Source organism: Cricetulus griseus, chromosome 3 (genome assembly GCF_003668045.3).
Source record: "Cricetulus griseus strain 17A/GY chromosome 3, alternate assembly CriGri-PICRH-1.0, whole genome shotgun sequence".
Lineage (NCBI taxonomy): Eukaryota > Metazoa > Chordata > Mammalia > Rodentia > Cricetidae > Cricetulus > Cricetulus griseus.
Genome location: NC_048596.1, coordinates 115,609,441 through 115,627,611, shown reverse-complemented (window position 1 = coordinate 115,627,611; position 18,171 = coordinate 115,609,441). Strand labels below are relative to the sequence as shown.

The window sequence follows — 18,171 nt, the reverse complement described above, 5'->3', positions numbered from 1 at the left end:
TGACCAAAGGCTGAAGAATGTGGGAGAAAGGGATCTATAAGATAGGCAAGGTCAGAAATATTACTTGAACCCTTTCCTACTGTAATAGGCCAGCATTCAGGAGGCATGTACAAATTACTTTAGACTGGCTGAAAGTAAAATGCAAAGTTTTTAATCATTACACAGGATTCACTATATTTATTATTGATTTGTTTAACTAGAACTGACTTTTCATTAGCAGATCTCACCCAAGGAGGCAGGAGAAAGACTAGCAGTAGAGACAAAACATAGCTTCAACAGGGAAAATTGAGAAAAAAGTTATATCAGTTAAATTATAGCTTAACAACAAATTATGCTTGAAGACAAAAGCTGTAAGAGAAAACTAGCTAGGTTACACATAATGTTTTATGAATGGTAATCAAGAAAAGCATGGATACTCAACATGCTGATGGGTATCATGTTATTTCCTTTTAAAACTAAAAATCAACAATAATTTAAATATTTCTTCTCTAAAACCTAAAAGTATGTGAACTTCTTTGTCTACTGAGGAAATATATTTAACAACAGAGGATATCAGATCACTCAATTCAGCACTGCTAGCTGTGACTACTAAGCTGCCCCAGTGTTATTAGTCTCATATTATTTAGTTTATACTCAAAATAAAGGTGATGGTTAAAAATGGAAAGCAAAAGTAACAAAATGAACATGGAAATACACATTAGTGAAAACATAAACTATTAACAGTTCTGTATATTTCTCACAAGTAAAATAATATGAATTGAACCTCAACCAGTGTAAAGGTTTTTCCATCTGAACCAACAAAGGTAGTGAGTACTTAACAACTAGCACTTCATTTTTAAAGTTGTTATTGTGATAACTATCTGCTGGTATCTTCTACATGTGTGCATCTATATTACATAAACAGACAGAAGCTATTGATAATGAAGATCCTTTTTCTTTTTAGAGACAGGCTTACTTTCCCATCTTGCGCACTCTCAGGTATGTTTAGACAGTGATGGCTATTTGTTGAGGGGGTAGAGTGGTGTCTGTGATGCTTCTCACACACAGAGACAGAAGGAATTTTATTTTTCTCTTCATTATGACAATTCTTGAAGCTGGCATAGACAAAGTAGCACAGATCCAATTAACTTGTTTCTTGACTAAGTAATAATTCAGTGACTATATAACCCATACATCCACCTTTCCCTTAGAGCTAGACATGTACCTTGCTTTTCTGTGTTTTTTGCCCTACATTTATGTACCAGTGCTTCAATCTTAATGAAATAGATTGCTGGGATTTTGCTGGGCATACATAAGATATATTTTTCATTTTAATAGCTATTAGCTGACTGTTTTCAAAAGGGCTGTAGTAACGCCTATTTCCACCAAGGTATAAAAATGATCTCTTTTCCCTTCTTTGGTAGCATTTGGGCGTTACTTCTCCTTTAAATTTCCACTTTCTGATTGATGAGTGAGATTAAATGTCTTTTCATAGTTTTACTGGCCATTATAATTTGCCCTTCGGCAAACTGCCTATTCATATCATTTCTTCATTTCTCCTCAGAATTGTCTTTTTTGTTATTCGCTGCCATCTTACCCCCATATTTGTTATTTTCATACTGTTCGGTGTTTAATCCCTAGCTCCAGGAACAATGTCTAGTGTGGTGGTTAATTTTGGTTGTCAACCTGACTACATCTGATCTGGTATCAACAAAGCAACTGGGCACACCTGTGGATTTTCTTGATTGGATTATTTAAGGTGAGAAGACCCACACCTTTTGGTGCCAGCCCACATAAAAAGACATGGGAGGAGGCTTTGCTTTTTGCCTGGTTGCCCTCACTCTCACTGGCAAGTTCATCTATTCTGCTGGTGAGGCATTCCTTCACTAGTATTAGAATCTACTTCTTTGGAATTCCAACAAAGACTGCATGCAGAACAGCAGCTCTCTATGATTCCTTAGGAACTCTTGCACCAGACTGAGACTGCTGAGATATTCTGTCTTATGGAATGAACAACTACTGGATCTTTGGCCTACTGAGAATACCCATTATTGAATACTTGGACCATTCTGTAAGCCACTTTAATAAATCCCAAATGTATATATTTCTAGTCTTCTAGAGGTGGGGATATATGTGCTATGGAATTTATAGGTGCTGAATCAGAAAGCACACAACATTCAATTTCACAATATAAATTGTATTTCAAAGTGCTGGACCCTTATATAATCCAACAGTCCTGTTAAAGAATCTCTTGAGCCACACCATCAGCAATATATGATATTTATGAATTTCTTAATTTCTGGCATTCCCATAATGATATTAATTTGCATTTCTGTGAGCACGTTTCTTATAGGCATTATATTTATAGGCATGTATTTCTTTGATGAAATGGCTGTTCATGCAGTTTTGTTCATTTTTCTATTGAGCTGCCTGTCTTTGTCTACTTAATTCATTATATACACTAAAGCTTTATAGGTTCCATGTGTTGTGAGCATCCTTTCCCATCTGTGGTTTACCTTTGTAACTTCATTATAGTTTTTAAAAGTTGATTTTAATGAGCTCAAATTTGCCAATCTTTCCTCTTACAGTTCATCTCCTCTGTGTTCTTGTCACAAAATTCTTCCTTGCTCTCGGGACATAATGATGTTCTCAGACATTCTAAAATCTCTTCGAACTTTCATCTGATGTTTGCATATGATTAAAAATAGATGTTTGGCTTTATGTAGGTGCTATGACAGTTAACTCATCTGGATATCTGATATGATACGAATCTCGACTGTCAACTTGATTAGGATTAAGTATGCCTACGAAGTGAGTAAAGTACTTCTTTGGGTATGCTTGTGAGGGCACTTTCAGAGCTGATTAGATTATGAGGTTTTGACCCAATCAACCAACTGACTATTGGGAGGCAATGGAATTGTAAAGGGCCAGGGCTAGCTAGAGGAAGTGGGGAACTGGAGGCAAGCCTTTGAAGAGTATAAACTGGCCCCTGTCCCATGCTGTTACTCTCCTCTGCTTCCTGGCTACAATGAACTAATAAGAGTTCTGTTCTATCATGCCTTTCTACTATGGTGTTCTGCTTCCTTCAGGCATAAAGGAACAGAGCCAGATAGCTATGGACTTAAACCTCCAAAGTAAAATGCTCTTTAAACCATTTCAGTTATTTGTCAAAAACAAAAAATCTTAATATAATGCATATGACTAAGCAAGTCAGTATTACTTTAAAACACTCCCCTATCTGTATTCTCACACTAGTTACCCGCTGTGGATTTCATTATCCAATGGTCCACTGAGTTTCTGGACTCACTTTTATATTTTGCTATCTTATAAAGTTCCATCATCTTATTCTTGTTCAGAAATGTTTTGTCTTGGCCATCTGTTATTTTAATTACATTCCAAAGAAGAGAAACAAAAATAAAACATAATGGAAATACACATAATATCAGCAAAAATTATAACTAGACTAAAATGCATTTAAAATAGATGTGCAGAAAATTATAAAGACATTTAAAGGCCTAAATAAATAAAGATGTAAACTACATTCATGGATAAGTAACCTCACTATTATGTCAATTCTCCCTAAACTAACCCCTAGATGGAACTTAAAATCCCAAATCCCAACACAGTTCATTGACTGGAAATATGCAGAATTATAAATCTGAGACTTTAATGACATGTTTTATAAAACATGTTAAAATGTTACCTAGTTCTAAACTCACACCCTTCTTTTATAGTAAGTCTTGAGCTTTTCCCTAATAATCTGGAATTATCTCCTCTGTCTTTTGGAATTCATGTTTCAGCAAGTTGACTTTCCCAAAGTATGCTTCATTAATTATCATTTTTCTCTCTAATAATTTATTTTTGTTCTGGCTATTTCCCTCAAAGTCTGGCTTCTGTTTGACTAGTTAGTTTCTGTAGCACTGATTCTGCAAGGTGTCTAGGATGTTTGTAGACTCCCCTCTGAATTTTCTTATTTTATGTCATCACTGTTAACATTCTATTTTTCTTCACTGGAAAAAGAAAACATTTTAAGGAGCATAGATGTGGATAAGACGCCAAAAAAAAAAAATGGCTTTAGATGAAGATAAATCATAACACAAAAGAACACAAAGCCTCTGAGTAAGGAAGAAATAATGCAAAGATCAATGAGAGACATAATCTACATAATTTCAAATTTAGGATTGCAGCAATTATCTTACTTACCTCTGAAAACAGGGACATATGCACTAAATGATACTAGACAAATGGCAAAAATCACTGAATCAATGCACAAGTTTTATAATCTAACAAATGCCTCAAAAATTTAACCTACAGTAGTAATAAGGATTTAATGCACTCCTCTGTAAAATATCTCTTTTTAAGTGCAAAATACAAAGGTAGTTTTGTTGTATTTCAAGAAGTTTCAACACAGAAATAAACAAATCAAGACAGAAATAAAAACTATTTTGATGGTCATGTGCTCTTGACAGGGTAAGCAGAAGGAAAAAAAATATCAATGTATGCTATAGTTTTAAGATCACACAATTATAGGTACTTTGATTAGGAAGCTAATATTATTTTGATGTAGTAAATATAACTGCTAATAAAATAAGGGTGTTTGTATGGGAGTGCAATGGACTAACCAAATAACCAAGTTTCCTCTTCAACTTGCTTCTGGTCAGGGTGTTTTATCACAGTCATGATAACCCTGATTAAGACATACTTCATCATTACCTTTTCTGTTTGACTTTTGGAGTGAAAGGGGCCACATCTACCCTCTGGACCTCACTAGAATCAGGCCTCTGTCCTAGGACACCAGTCACACAAAAGGAACATTAATTTGGTTTTTGAAAGAAAAGTAAATTCTGATGGTAAAACATGGATGAATCTTGAGGACATCATGCTAAGTAACAAAAACATATATAATGTATAATTCTACTTATATGAGATGTTTAGACAAATCACACACACAGAGACAGAATGTAGACCAGTATTAGCTAGCAGTCAGGAAACAGAGAATTACTGTTTAATGGACATAGAGTTTTAGTTTTACAGAAGGAAATAAATAAGTTCTAGAGATAGATGGAGGTGATATTACATTACTAAACTGTACACTTGTGCTTAGTTATTAAGCTGGTACATGCTCCATTAAGGAGCTGATGCAGGAAGACTAAAAGTTCTAGGCCAGCCTGAGCTACACAGTATAAGAAGTATAAGAACATTAAATATTAAATTTTCTATCAAACACTGAAAAACTTGTTTTCAAACAGGGAATCCAAGTCTTTTTTATCTCACCTTCCTGGTAAGACTTTAATGCAAATTTAAATCACTCCCCCTGGGTAAAACCTTTGTTTACACAAAGGTCATGCTGCATTCTCAGAGCTTAAATAAATTAAGTGGCACACCTCAGTGAGCTTTTCTTCATTTCCTTTATGTTGATTCTTTTAAAGCCAGCCAATGGGGGTGGGGGTGACTGTGAGACTGAATCCCAGCCAATGGGGAGAAGACACAGTCACCACCTGCATTAGAATAAAATCCAAGTGCACTTCCTGCCACCACCCTCTCACTCTTCTGCTTTTGTGAGTTGTACACCCGTTTGATTAAAAGTGAAGTTTTGCCCTGTTGAGACACTTTAATTGGAATGATGGTCTTTTTCTTTGCAACCCAGGACACAGCTTTAACAATAGCATAATCCTGTCTGAACAAACAAGATATAGTTAAGATGTTTTTTTTATAGTATGTGTATTATACTATAACTTTAAAAAAACAATTACAAGCACATAAATAGTTCACACCAAGTCTGAATTATTTTTTCAATAACTTTTAATTTTTCTAATTAAGTGATTCATGATATGTAAACTTTTATTTAAAATAATTATGTGTATGTATGTGTGTATGTTGCCAAGGAGGTCAGAAGCAGATGTCAGATCCCCTACAGTTACAGGTAGTTATGACCCACCCAATGTGGGTACTGGGAACCAAATTTGAGCCCTCTAGAAGAGCAAGCATTCAGCCATCTCTCCAGCCCAAGTCATGACTTTTAATTGTCAAAACCAGAGTGATTTCCTTATTTACTTTCACTTCTTCCTTTATGTTATACAAGTGAATAAAAAGCACCAACTTTAGCAAAGAGCTTTCTATTAACTGACTGTAATTCTAGGCAATTTAGTTGGTTGCCTAGATTAATTCATTTAAATTTTCTTATCTCCAAAATAACAACACTGGAAGTCATCTTAAATGGTACATTTCAGATGTACATTTTTACTTTGTAGTGACGAAAGAGGACAAAATATAAAAGTAGGCTCATTTGGAATTTAGTGATCTCTCTTTAAGGGGCTTTATTTAAATGCCATTTTATTGAAGGGATATATATATATCACAGAAACATTTTCTCTGCACTCCCGAATACTTTGTAGCACACACCATCTCCCGTCTGCTATTTAAGCAATGCCTGAAGACATGGTCTTTGCCAGCTTCCAATGTATAAACCCTGCCTCTAGTCTAGTGCCTATAGTACAGACACTCAACAGATAGCTTTGAATGAAAAGATGAATGAATTTGAATTGCCAGAGGTAAGTACATAATTTACTAAATAGTTTAAAATAAGAACTGGAGACAGGTTTTCAGTATATCAATTACTATAATTCGGCAACTTGGAGGAGACACTTAGAATCTTAGACTTTAGTTTTTCCCATCTGTAAAAGGAGGGATAATAATATTTATTATATAGGGCTTCTGTGCTGATTAATGGCACACAAATACTATATAAATATTTCAAAATTTCTCCTTAAAAACATTTTTCCCTCTCACATCTACTTATTTCCTGTGTGAGTGCTCTAGTGCTTGTAGAGGTAAGATGGTAACTTCTGGAATGGGTTCTCTCCTTCCACATTCTGTATTCCATAACAGTCCTCACCCTTAGTCACAGAGGGTCTGACACTTGAACAGTGTAACATTGTAAACCCAAGCAAACTCCAGAGCCTCAGTATCAGCCAGGGAACATTATATAGTCAAGCTATAAATAAATATGCAATTAGCAAATACATGGTGCTTAGTAACCTTAACAAGTCACGTACATGCAATTAGAATAGCTTCAAGGTAGTTATAGATATATGACAGTTCAAAAATTAGAAGGAAGGTGAAAGTAGAAGTTTCAGTTTGTATTTTAAAGCTTTTTGAAAACAAGGAATATATAGGCCTAGATGATTAAAGTATCTAACACAGTATCACTTTCATTTCTTATAGTCACATGATTTTATATAAGACTGTAGCTGTATCAAAATACAAAGTTCATTATTTCTAAAGCCCAACAATTATTCCATATAAACACATAAATACACACTAGATTAACTTCCTTTGGTCTAATAGACCAAAACCATGCTTTTAAATCAGTAAAAACTGATTTACTGGTATTCAACTTAATTTTACATCAAACTAAATATAAAATTATCAAGCTGAATCATATATAGAACTATGCTGGGAATTAGTTATTATTTTTTACTGTTGAATATAGCAAAAACAAACAAAACAAAAAATTGCCAAGTTAATCAACAATTACTCATTTTTCAGAGTCCAAATCTTCAAGACTAGTGAGTTAATTTTCATATAGAGTCCAATGAAGTAGAAAGTTTTACTTTGAAAACAGCTGGTCTCATACTGACAAGCAAAGACAGGTAGAGAGAAAATCCATTTGCAATCCATTCAATATGTGAATTCAAAAATCTCACTGAGAATTTATAATACTGCTCCCTCTAGATATATGCATTTCTTCTAAAATTAAAGATGTCATTAGTACAAAGTTTCTACTTCAGAATCAAAAAAGTAGAGTTCTAAAGACGAGTTATTTTCTGACATTCCTGCCTACATAATTTTTTCAATCTTCTGTGAAATTTATTTTTATATGTGCTAACCACTGCTGAACCAATCTTTTAACAACTTTAATCTTAAGCATATTTTGCATTAGAAATTTACTACTGTGTACCAAGAATTTTCTACTGCCCATACAAGAAACATTGTTGCTACCACTGACTGTATCATTCTGTGGAAATTGGGCACTTCTGGGTAGCCTTTAACTATTTTCAGAATTTTCATGAAGCATGAGCCCCAGTGGCCAAACAGGAAGGTTGAATTATCCATTGACCCATCTGCACATCAACATGGTCATATATCTTGGCCCCCTAAATTCTGAAGCTATGTAGAATCTCTAGAAATGATTCATTACACTTGGGAATCTTACAATGGGAAGTCCCCTCAATTCCCAGAAATTAATGCCAAAATGTTGATAATAGTTCAAATAATTTATAGTATTAAGTCAACTGTATTGGATGAAAAGACCACTTGTAAGAGTCCTTTATAAGTAGCACTTCTACTTTACCTATCATGAAGGACTATTGGTATTTAAAAAAAAAATCTGTTGGTGTTTATAAAATACAAGCTTCATTTTTCTTTTGTTTTGTTTCATTTTGTCTTGGGTGCTTTTTGTTTTGTTTTGTTTCTTTTTGGTTTTTTGAGACAGAGTTTCTCTGTGCAACTAACTGCCCTGGCTGTCCTGGAACTCACTCTGTGGACCAGGTTGGCCTCAAACTCACAGAGATCCATCTGTCTCTGCCTGGAACTAAAGGCGTGTACTACCACCACTGGGCTGGTGGCACACATCTTTAATTCCAGCATTTGGGAGGCAGAGGCAGGCAAATCTCTGTGAGTTTGAGGTCAGCCTGGTCTACAAAGAGAGTTCTATGACAGCCAGAGCTACACACAGAGAAGCCCTGTTTAAAAAACCAAAAACAAATAAAATAAAATGACTAATTAAAAAGTAAAAAGTAAGACATACAAACAAGCTGAAACAATTAAGCCAAAACAATCCTGTACAATAAAGGATCTTCTGGGGGCATCACCACCACTGACTTCAAGCTCTACTATAGAGCTATAGTAATGAAAACAGCTTGGTATTGGCATAAAAACAGACAGGTGGACTAATGGAATCGAATCGAAGACCCTGATATCAACTCACACACCTATGAACACCTAATTTTTGACAAAGAAACTAAAAATATAAAATGGAAAAAAGAAAACATTCAACAAATGGTGCTGGTAAAACTGGCTGTCAACATGTAGAAGACTGCAAATAGATCCATATCTATCGCCATGCACAAAACTCAAGTTGAAATGAATCAAAGACCTTAATATAAATCCAGCCACACTGAACCTCATAGAAGAGAAAGTGGGAAATACACTTGAATACACAGACGAGGAGACAACTTCCTAAATAAAACACCAGTAGCACAGACACTGAGAACAACAATTAATAAATGGGACCTCCTGAAACTGAGAAACTTCTGTAAAGCAAAGAACACTGTTAACAAGACAAAATGACTCACTACAGAATGGGAAAATATCTTCACCAATCCACATCTGACAGAGGGATGATCTCCAAAATATACAAAGAACTCAAGAGACTAGATATATCCAATTTTAAAAATGAGAATTCTCAACAGAACAATCTCAAATGGCAGAAAGACACTTAAGGAAATGCTCAACACCCTTAGTCATCAGGGAAATGCAAATCAAAACCACTCTGAGATTCCATCTTACACCAATCAGAATGGCTAAGATCAAAAACACCAATAACATCTTATGCTGGTAAGAGTGCAAACCTTTACAGCTGCTGTGGAAATCAGTAAGGCGATTTCTCAGGAAATTAGGGATCAACCTACCTCAAGACCCTGCAGCACCACTGTTGGGCATATACCCAAAGAGGCACATTCACACCATAAGGACATTTGCTCAACTATGTTCACAGCAACATTATTCATAATAGCCAGATCTTGGAAACAACATAGATGCCCCTCAACTGAAGAATGGATAAAGAAACAATGATATCCTAAAATTTGCAGGCAAATGTACAGAACTAGAAAAAACCATCCTGAGTAAGGTAACCCAGAACCAGAAAGACAAATACAGTACATACTCACTCATAAGTGGATTATCAGACATAAAGCAAAAGATACCCAGCCTACAATCCACAACTGCAGAGAAGCTAGAACCCTCTTCCAGAAACAGATGGAAACAAGCAGAAATCCACAACAAACCATTGGGCCAAGCTCCTGGAGTACAATCAAAGTGAGGGAGGAGTGATAATATGAACAAAGGAGTCAAGACCATGATGAGGAAACCCACAGAATCAGCTGACCTGAGCTAGGGCGAGATCACTGACTCTGGTCTGACAAATGGGGAACCCTACATAAGACCAAACTAGACTCCCTTAATATGGTGACAATGGTGTGGCTGGTGACAATGGTGTGGCAGTGGGTCCAAGATCTAACTCTACTGCACAAACTGACTTAGTGGAGCCCATTCTATATGGAGAGATACCTTGCTCAGTCTAGACACGGGAGGAAGGGGTCCTGCCTCGACAAGATGATAGGACAGACTTAGTAGACTTCCTGGGAGAGGCCTCACCCTCTCTGAGGAGCAGATGGGAGGTGGGGGGAGTGAGGGGAGTGGGAAGGAGTGAGGGGGGTGGGAATGGGGATTGGAATGTAAAAAATAAATTAATAAAAATAAGTGAAAAAATCCAAAACAAACAAAATAAAGATGACTAATTAGAAAGTAAAAATTAAGACCCACAAAATTAAGCATTAGTTTAAAATAATTAGATTAACAAACTAAACGATCCTAAATTATTTTCATTCTTTTTTTATTTTGTTTTTCAAAACAAGATTTCTCTACGTAGCTCTGCTGTCCTAGAACTTGCTCCATAGACCAGACTAGCTTCAAGCCCTCTGCCTCCTGAGTGCTGGGATTAAAGGAATGTGCCACCACACCACTGCCAGGGTTCATTTTCACATTCTTATTCGTAATTTCTTCACCTATTTCACTAGTCACAGTTGACAACCTGGAGACCATGTTTTCAGTAGCAGGGCTTGAAGTGATCAGAAAGTCATTTTGCCATGGCCTATACCAATAACCATGTCAAACAGACCAGATCTAACCTTTGGAAACAATAGAAAACTTTCTTCTGTTTATTAGCTTAACTGTTTTAATACTAAAGGACATTTCCAATAAAGTTGTATATAATCTTACAAAAGAATCATAAACAATACCTTAGATATTTCACGACAGAGAATTACCTTGAAGATTGGTATTAAGGATTTAAGTCACATGTTTGTTCTCAGTTTATGTAAAAGAAATGAGACAATCTGCCTGTTTCTTGGCAAGGTCAATGCAGTCCCTGGGGAAGAGACTTAGAGAGCCTGTGCTATTTTCTACCTGAAGACAACTTTTCTGGACTCATGCCAAAATAGTGAACATTTTGGATATTTTACTTTATGTTGGGATTTAAGACATCTTAAATTCTTGAAAATACGTGGCCTGCTTTCCAGAAATAAAGTTTTATATTCAAGTACTTCATTGCCAAAGGCAAACAAACAAATCTATGAACACCACCATCCAGACAGAGCCACAATGAGGAAACCCAATTGTTCCAAAATGTTTATATTAATAAAGATCATAAAAATACTTTATATTTATGGTCATACACAATGTGTCACAAATTTAAATTTTAAATTGTCTAAAATTATCTAAATTTTAAATTGTACCTAGCATTGTGCCTCACACACAACAAAATTTCAGTAAGAGTTCAGCACTTCAAGCAGTATAGGAGGGTAAGGAAAAATGTGAGAGAGGCTGAGACAGATCCAAAACATGATCAAAAGTGATTTAATAAGAAAGGAACAGAAAGACAAATGCAGGTAAACAAATGAAGCTGAAACCAGAACTGAAAGTTCTAAAGTAGCACAGGAAATTATTATTTATTTTTCTTTCTTTCTTTCTGTCTTCCAGTGCCTAGGGATGGAACCCAGGGCTTCACACTGCTAAGTGAACACTAGCACAACTAACACTGCTGTTTCTGGCAGCAGAAGGAATGCAAAACTCTGAAAACTAAAAATGGTGAAATCAAATCCATGTAGCTTACAGGATCAGTTTTGTGTGTGTTGGGGATGGTGCTTTACCAATACTGCCCCAAAATGTGTTTCTAAAAATGAAGGTGGAACTCCACTGCAGTGCAATGCACGAATCTTAACCGTGCAACTTTATAAGCTTTTCTGTGAGTACTAGCTTATCCAACACCAGCAGATGAAGGCACAGGCAACTGCACTGCTTCTTCCCACTGCATGCTCAGCACCACCGCCAGCTTGCTTGTTTCTGAACATGATGTAAGCAGATTTATACGCTATATACTGCCATGCCTGGCTTCTTTCTCTCAGCTTTACTTTTTTTGTGGGTATCAGTAATACATGACAGAGTTGTCTACTAGTACCCCTGTGAGAGGACGTTTATTTGTTTCTACTAGTCTGTTATGAGTAAGTTGCTTTGTACAAACACTTTTTTTGTGTGTGATTTTTCAAGACAGGGTTTCTCTGTGTAGCTTTGTAGACCAGGCTGGCCTCGAACTCACAAAGATCCGCCTGCCTCTGCCTCCTGAGTGCTGGGAGTAAAGCCAGGCACTGCCACTGCCCGGCTTGTACAAACACTTTAAAACAGAGCTTTTGGTAGACATAAACATTTATTTTTTTCTTGGTTCTATGACAACAGATTGCCAGGCCACAAAGGTCTGTGTTCAGTTTCAGTAGATAATCCTAGATTTTGAAAGTGAGTGTATTAATGACTTATCAACAGTGTTTGAGAATTCACAAAAAAATACATTGACACTTTATGAGATGTGGGGAGGCTCACTATGTTACCCAGACTGGCCTTGAACTTCTGGACTCAAACCATCCTCCAATGTTAGCCTCCTGAGTAGTGGGACTACATGGGCTAACTTGCCTGGTAATAACTTGGGGGGGGGCAAGGAAGGACACACTTTTCTATTTGAATTTTTTATTCCTTTATCTAAAAAGTCAATTCTATCATTTAATATAAAAATTGACATTAACGGCCTTACCTTAGGCTTACTGTGATTAACTGCCATTTGTGATAGCTTGGTTGAACAGAATTATGGAACATTAAATTCAACTATCTTTCACCAAGTATACAAATGACTAAAAAGTTCTGCAAAGGTAATACTAATGAATACAAGCACACAACTTAAAAAAATAGTGCAACAGCATGTGTAATCTAAAAAAACAAAACAAAACCTCTTTAGAAGATTAAAAGCTGATCAGTTGGGTTCACAAGGAGCAAGCCAAAAATATTCTAAAAACTAAGGCTTAAAAATAAGGACTTAATACATCACTATCTTGACAATAAAAGATTTGAATAATAAAAATCTTCATCTCATGTCATCCCCTTTGGATTATTTTCATGTCTATTTTATAATATACACAGTAGTAGTATAAAATAAGAGGCATACATAATTTCAAGGTAAATTTACAGATATGAGGGATGCATGCTGAAATCGTGGCAACAGGATACTCAAGCAAAAGAGTTCAGATCCTTGTTTAGTGCAAGTTTTCTTAGTATTAAGCTAGCAAATCCTCATGCTTACAGTTTTAAATGTCATATACAATAGTCCACAGAAATACCTACCTGCCTTTAATGTTAAAATAACACAGGCAAACAGTAGGAGAAAAAGGAAGAAGACAGGAATTAGCCAGGCAGAGACACAGGAGAAATTTCCTAGTTACTAGTACCAGTCTATATCTTGGTGAGTACTTATTATTGTAGCCGAGCATGTATTAGTCAAATTCGGTGAATGTACATTTAAGTTTCCTTCTGTGTAAATTTTATCACATTAAAAAAATAAAGATTCATTAAATATGCTGACCTCTAATTAATGACAAGCATATTTAACCAAGAGTAAATTCTAATAATGTCTGTAACTTACTTTGAACTATATCAAATTAAGATAAGACTGCTATATGGATAGAAGGATTGATATATGAACAGGTATGTGATAAAATACAGTATAATTAATAAAGAGCTAGGTGAAAGATACATGGATGTACACTGAGTAATTGAACATCTCTGCAGTTTTTCATGGTAAAATACTGAGAAAATTAACACATCTACTAAAGAGCTGCAAACTGACAGATATTAACTTAAAATGGCATAATGGTACAATGTAAGTTATAAATTTATAATGGAAAAAGTAGGAGTATTCAAGCACATTGCTTTGTGATATAGCAGTTCCTTATCCTAAGGGTATGTTTCAAGATTCACGGTGGATGTCTAAAACGGAGACAGTACTGTAGCCTATAAACATTGTTGTTGGTTTTTGAAATACACATAACTATGAAAAAGTTAAACTTATAAATTAGGTAAAGAGATTAACAATAGGGAAAAATTAAAACAATATATTGTAGAGAATGTGGAGAAAGGGGAACACTTCTCCACAGCTGGTTGGAGTGCCAACTTGTACAGCCACTTTGGAAATCAGTAAGGCGACTCCTCAAGAAAATGGGAATCAGTCTACCACAAGATCTAGCAATTCCACTCTTAGGTGTATACCCAAAAGAAGCACATTCATACAACAAGGACATCTGTTCAACAATGTTCACAGCAGCACTATTTGTAACAGCCAGAAACTGGAAGCAGCCTAGATGCCCTCAACCAAAGAATAGATAGAGAAAATGTGGTACATTTACACAATGGAATACTACTCAGCGGGAAAAAAACAATGGAATATTGAAATTTGCAGGAAAATGGATGGAACTAGAAGAAACCATTCTAAGCAAGGTAACCCAATCACAAAAAGACAAACATGATATGTATTCCCTCATATATGGATTTTAGACATAGAGTAAAGGATTACCAGCCTACAATCCACACTGCCAGAGAAGCTAGTAAACAAGGAGGACCCTAAAAGAGACATACATGGTCCCCTGGAGAAGGGGAAAGGTTCAAGATCCCTTGAGCAAATTGAGATCATGGGAAGAGGGGGGAAGGAGCTATGAGAATGAGAAGGAAAGAAGAGGAAGGATACAGAGGACATGAGGGAGCAGAAAGGTTGAGTCAGGGGAAGAATAGAAGAAAGGATATGTGATAGATAGGGTTTTAGTTGGGAGGGTGGTAGGGGAGGAAGGGAGGGAGAAGGGAAGTGGGATTGTCATATAATTCAATCTTGTTTCTAATTCAAATAAAAAATCTGAAAAAAAGAACTCTGATCTAAAAAAAAACAATATATTGTAAAAAGAAGTTATTTGAATGTGGTCTTTCCCTATCTCCCATATATGGCACTACAATGTACTTTTGAACTGTTGGAAAAGAAAGCACAGGTAAAGGAGACTAATAAACTCTTTATGTAATGAGGATTATCCTTATTTTACAGACTACTAAATCAAAATTCAGAAAGATTATGGGAGTATAGCCAGAAGGGTCAAGGCCAAGCAGGAGGGGAATCCAAGTTTCCCCCAGTTCTGGGTCCTCTAGACACACATTTCTCACAAGGTGCCTCCCTGAACCAAACACCTTCCTCACAAGCAAGGAAACTGCCTTCCATTCCTGTACAGACCAGCTCTGACTTTTCAGAAGCTCCTTCCTACAATACCAAACTTTTCTTCCCACCTTAGGCGTCATTCTCTGGGGGGGTCTCAAATACTGCAATCCCCACATTACTACATCTCATATAAGGAAAAAAAGTGTTGGAAATGTGAGTAAGATTCGTTTTCCAGGCAGTATTTTTAAATACCAACTGATAAAGCTTTAAGCAGGTATAAGTAGGATAATGCTGCAGAAAATTGAGATGAGAACATACGTAATCAAGCGTATGTATGTAATCAAGAGTAGGACCTCAAAATACCTTTTTCTCCCAACCTTTACCTTTCCTTAGAATGCAAAATGTTGCCTATTATAAAGTAATTCCCATAGCCTTTGAACCTTCCCTTAAAGTTAAATGTGAACATGCAGAGATTTTTCTTCCATGCATCGTTTCAAATCTGAAAACCTAATGTGCTTCTGCTTTCTCATTTCCTTTTTTATCTTGGTTTGGAATTCTATCTTCCAGGAATTTCTCTGTAAAACTAGAAGCACTTCCGTAGCACTCTTGTTTCCCAAATTACCACAGGTGGCCAACCTGTGAGAGCACTATGTTAATGAGATCCTAAGCATTCTCTTTGGGACCATCAGAAGATACTTTCCAAAGGCAAGATTGTAAGGAATGACAGTGACCTTTCACTTTTGAGCATGTACCTACAACCTCAAAGCGGTATTTCTAACTTGACAGAGGGGCTCCCTAAAACACTCCTAAAGTCACAAATCTTGCCCTTGTATTATACACTATTTTGTAACACCAAAACGGCAACTAGTGATTCTACCTCGACTTATTTAAGGACTCGAGAGTTCATACATGAAGAACTTCTCACAGCCTAATGAAGACTGAGTGAGACTGTTTTTTCCTCTTGATGCCTGAGGTTGTTAGTGTTGGGAGGACCTGGAGAAGATTATTTTACAGCTGCAGAAATGGACGTGTAGGCAGTTAAAATGACTACTTCCTAACAGTGCCTAAACCACACATCAGATCGCCTAAATTTCCAGCCCAGTGTCCTTTCCATTTTAAAATCATGCCAAAACAAACGTTTACAAAAATGACTATGTCCATCCATTACCTCAACTTCACTAATTTCAGCCTGCCCCTCTTGATGTCACTTCCTCTTGTGAATGAGTGTGTTTTCCCCTTGGTCTTGTTATCTTCACTTCATTACCACACAACACTTGAATTCACACTCCCAATTTTTGTCAGCTTTTCCCTGGGCTATTTTGGTTCCTCAAGGGTACCAACACTGTCTCCACAATGCCCCGACTATCCTTTAACCATATTTATTTCAGGCAGCCAATTGCCAACCATTACAAAATTAAGGGTAAAAGTGATTTATTTTTAAAGCATAAAGCGCGCACACACCCGGTAGTGCTTCTTCCTCAGTCAGGGAGCGTAATAAAAATACCCAATGCCAGGTATTAAATGCAGATGCTTTCTAGAGAAAACCCAGCGACAGCCTTGCTATTTAGGAAGAGAGCTGTCGTGAGCTGCGGTTCGAGGCCAAGAATAAGGTTCAGAAACTGACCTAAAACAAATATGGAGGTGAAAAGGCACAGGGAGCTTCTTGCACTCACCAGCCTGTGACAGGCTATTTGATGTCAGTGTCTTAAGAACGAGGGGCACCACAGAGGCACATGGACAATGAGAGGGGCAGGAGGGGCACAGGGAAAACTCAACAAGTCTGGAAGGTAAAGGATGCACTGAGGCAGAAGATGCTGCCACGAGGCTCCCGCTGGCCTCTCTGCACGACCACCGACCCCTTTCCAGGACTGACCCCCGCGGCTCTCGCCGGCTGGGGGAGAGCCTTTTGCTCCCTACCTGCCCCGACGTCTACCCAGGACCGTGCAGGGAGCCGGCGCCTCCACCCCGGGCCCGCTTCCCGGTCAGGATGGCGACGTCGGGCCTGTCGGGCCGGACCCGCCTTCGAAAGTGGGCGTCAGGATGGCCGCCGAGCGGGCGAGGGCGCAGCCGGAACCCTCGCCTCGGGCCCGAGCCCGGTGCGTAGCGGGGCTCGCGGCTCGGCCCAGGCGGCGGCCGGCCGTGTGGCGGGCTCGCGCCGAGGTGATGGGGAAAGGGGGCGGGCGCGCCATCATGAAGGGAAAATGGTGGGCGGGCGGGCCCGCGCGCGCGGCCGCCGTACTCACCCGGGCGGGCCAGTGCGGGTAGCCCTTCATCTTGGCGAAAACCAGGTCTCCCGCTTTGTACTCGCGGGGCCGCGGACGCGCCATCCCGGCCGTTCCCTTGCCCGCTCGTCCTTGGTCGCCGCGAAGATGCCGGGAGGCCGCCCCCTCCCTGCACGGGCCGACGGACCGCGCAGCGCTCCCCGCGGGCCTCGAGCCGGGCGTGCGAGCGGCCGCTCCGACGAGAGAAAGCGGCGAGGCAGCGGCGGAGGCAAGCGGTGTGTGCGTGCGTATGTGATGTGTGTGTGTGTGTGTGTGTGTGTGGCGGGGGGCCGCAGGCCCGCAGATCCCCGCCCGGCTGCGGGGGAGGGGAGCACGCGTCCGGCCGCACCGAGTCCCGCTGCTGCTGCCCCGCCGCCGCCGCTGCTGCCGCCGCCGCCGCGTGCAGCTCACAGGAGCCGCGTCGCCAGCCTCATGCCGCCGCCGCCGCCGCCTCCCCGCCGAGCTTTCTGGGTTCCGTGCGAGCTCCGGGCCTCGCGCCTCCTCCGAATTCCTCCTCGGGCAGCGACCGCAAACACGATCTTATTATTGTTCTCGCGCGCGCTCAGCATCCCCCCC

At 38.6% G+C, this 18,171-nt stretch overlaps 1 protein-coding gene across 1 annotated transcript in view; it reads right to left on the bottom strand.

Moving 5' to 3' along the window:
- Nucleotides 1–17,937, bottom strand: part of Hdgfl3 (HDGF like 3) — a 57,591-nt gene extending 39,654 nt beyond the window's left edge. The window contains exon 1 of the mRNA XM_027407542.2: nucleotides 17,578–17,937. Coding sequence (XP_027263343.1) covers nucleotides 17,578–17,661 — 84 coding nt within the window. The 5' untranslated portion in view covers nucleotides 17,662–17,937. The remainder of the gene's footprint in view (nucleotides 1–17,577) is intronic.
- Nucleotides 17,938–18,171: the final 234 nt, after the last annotated feature.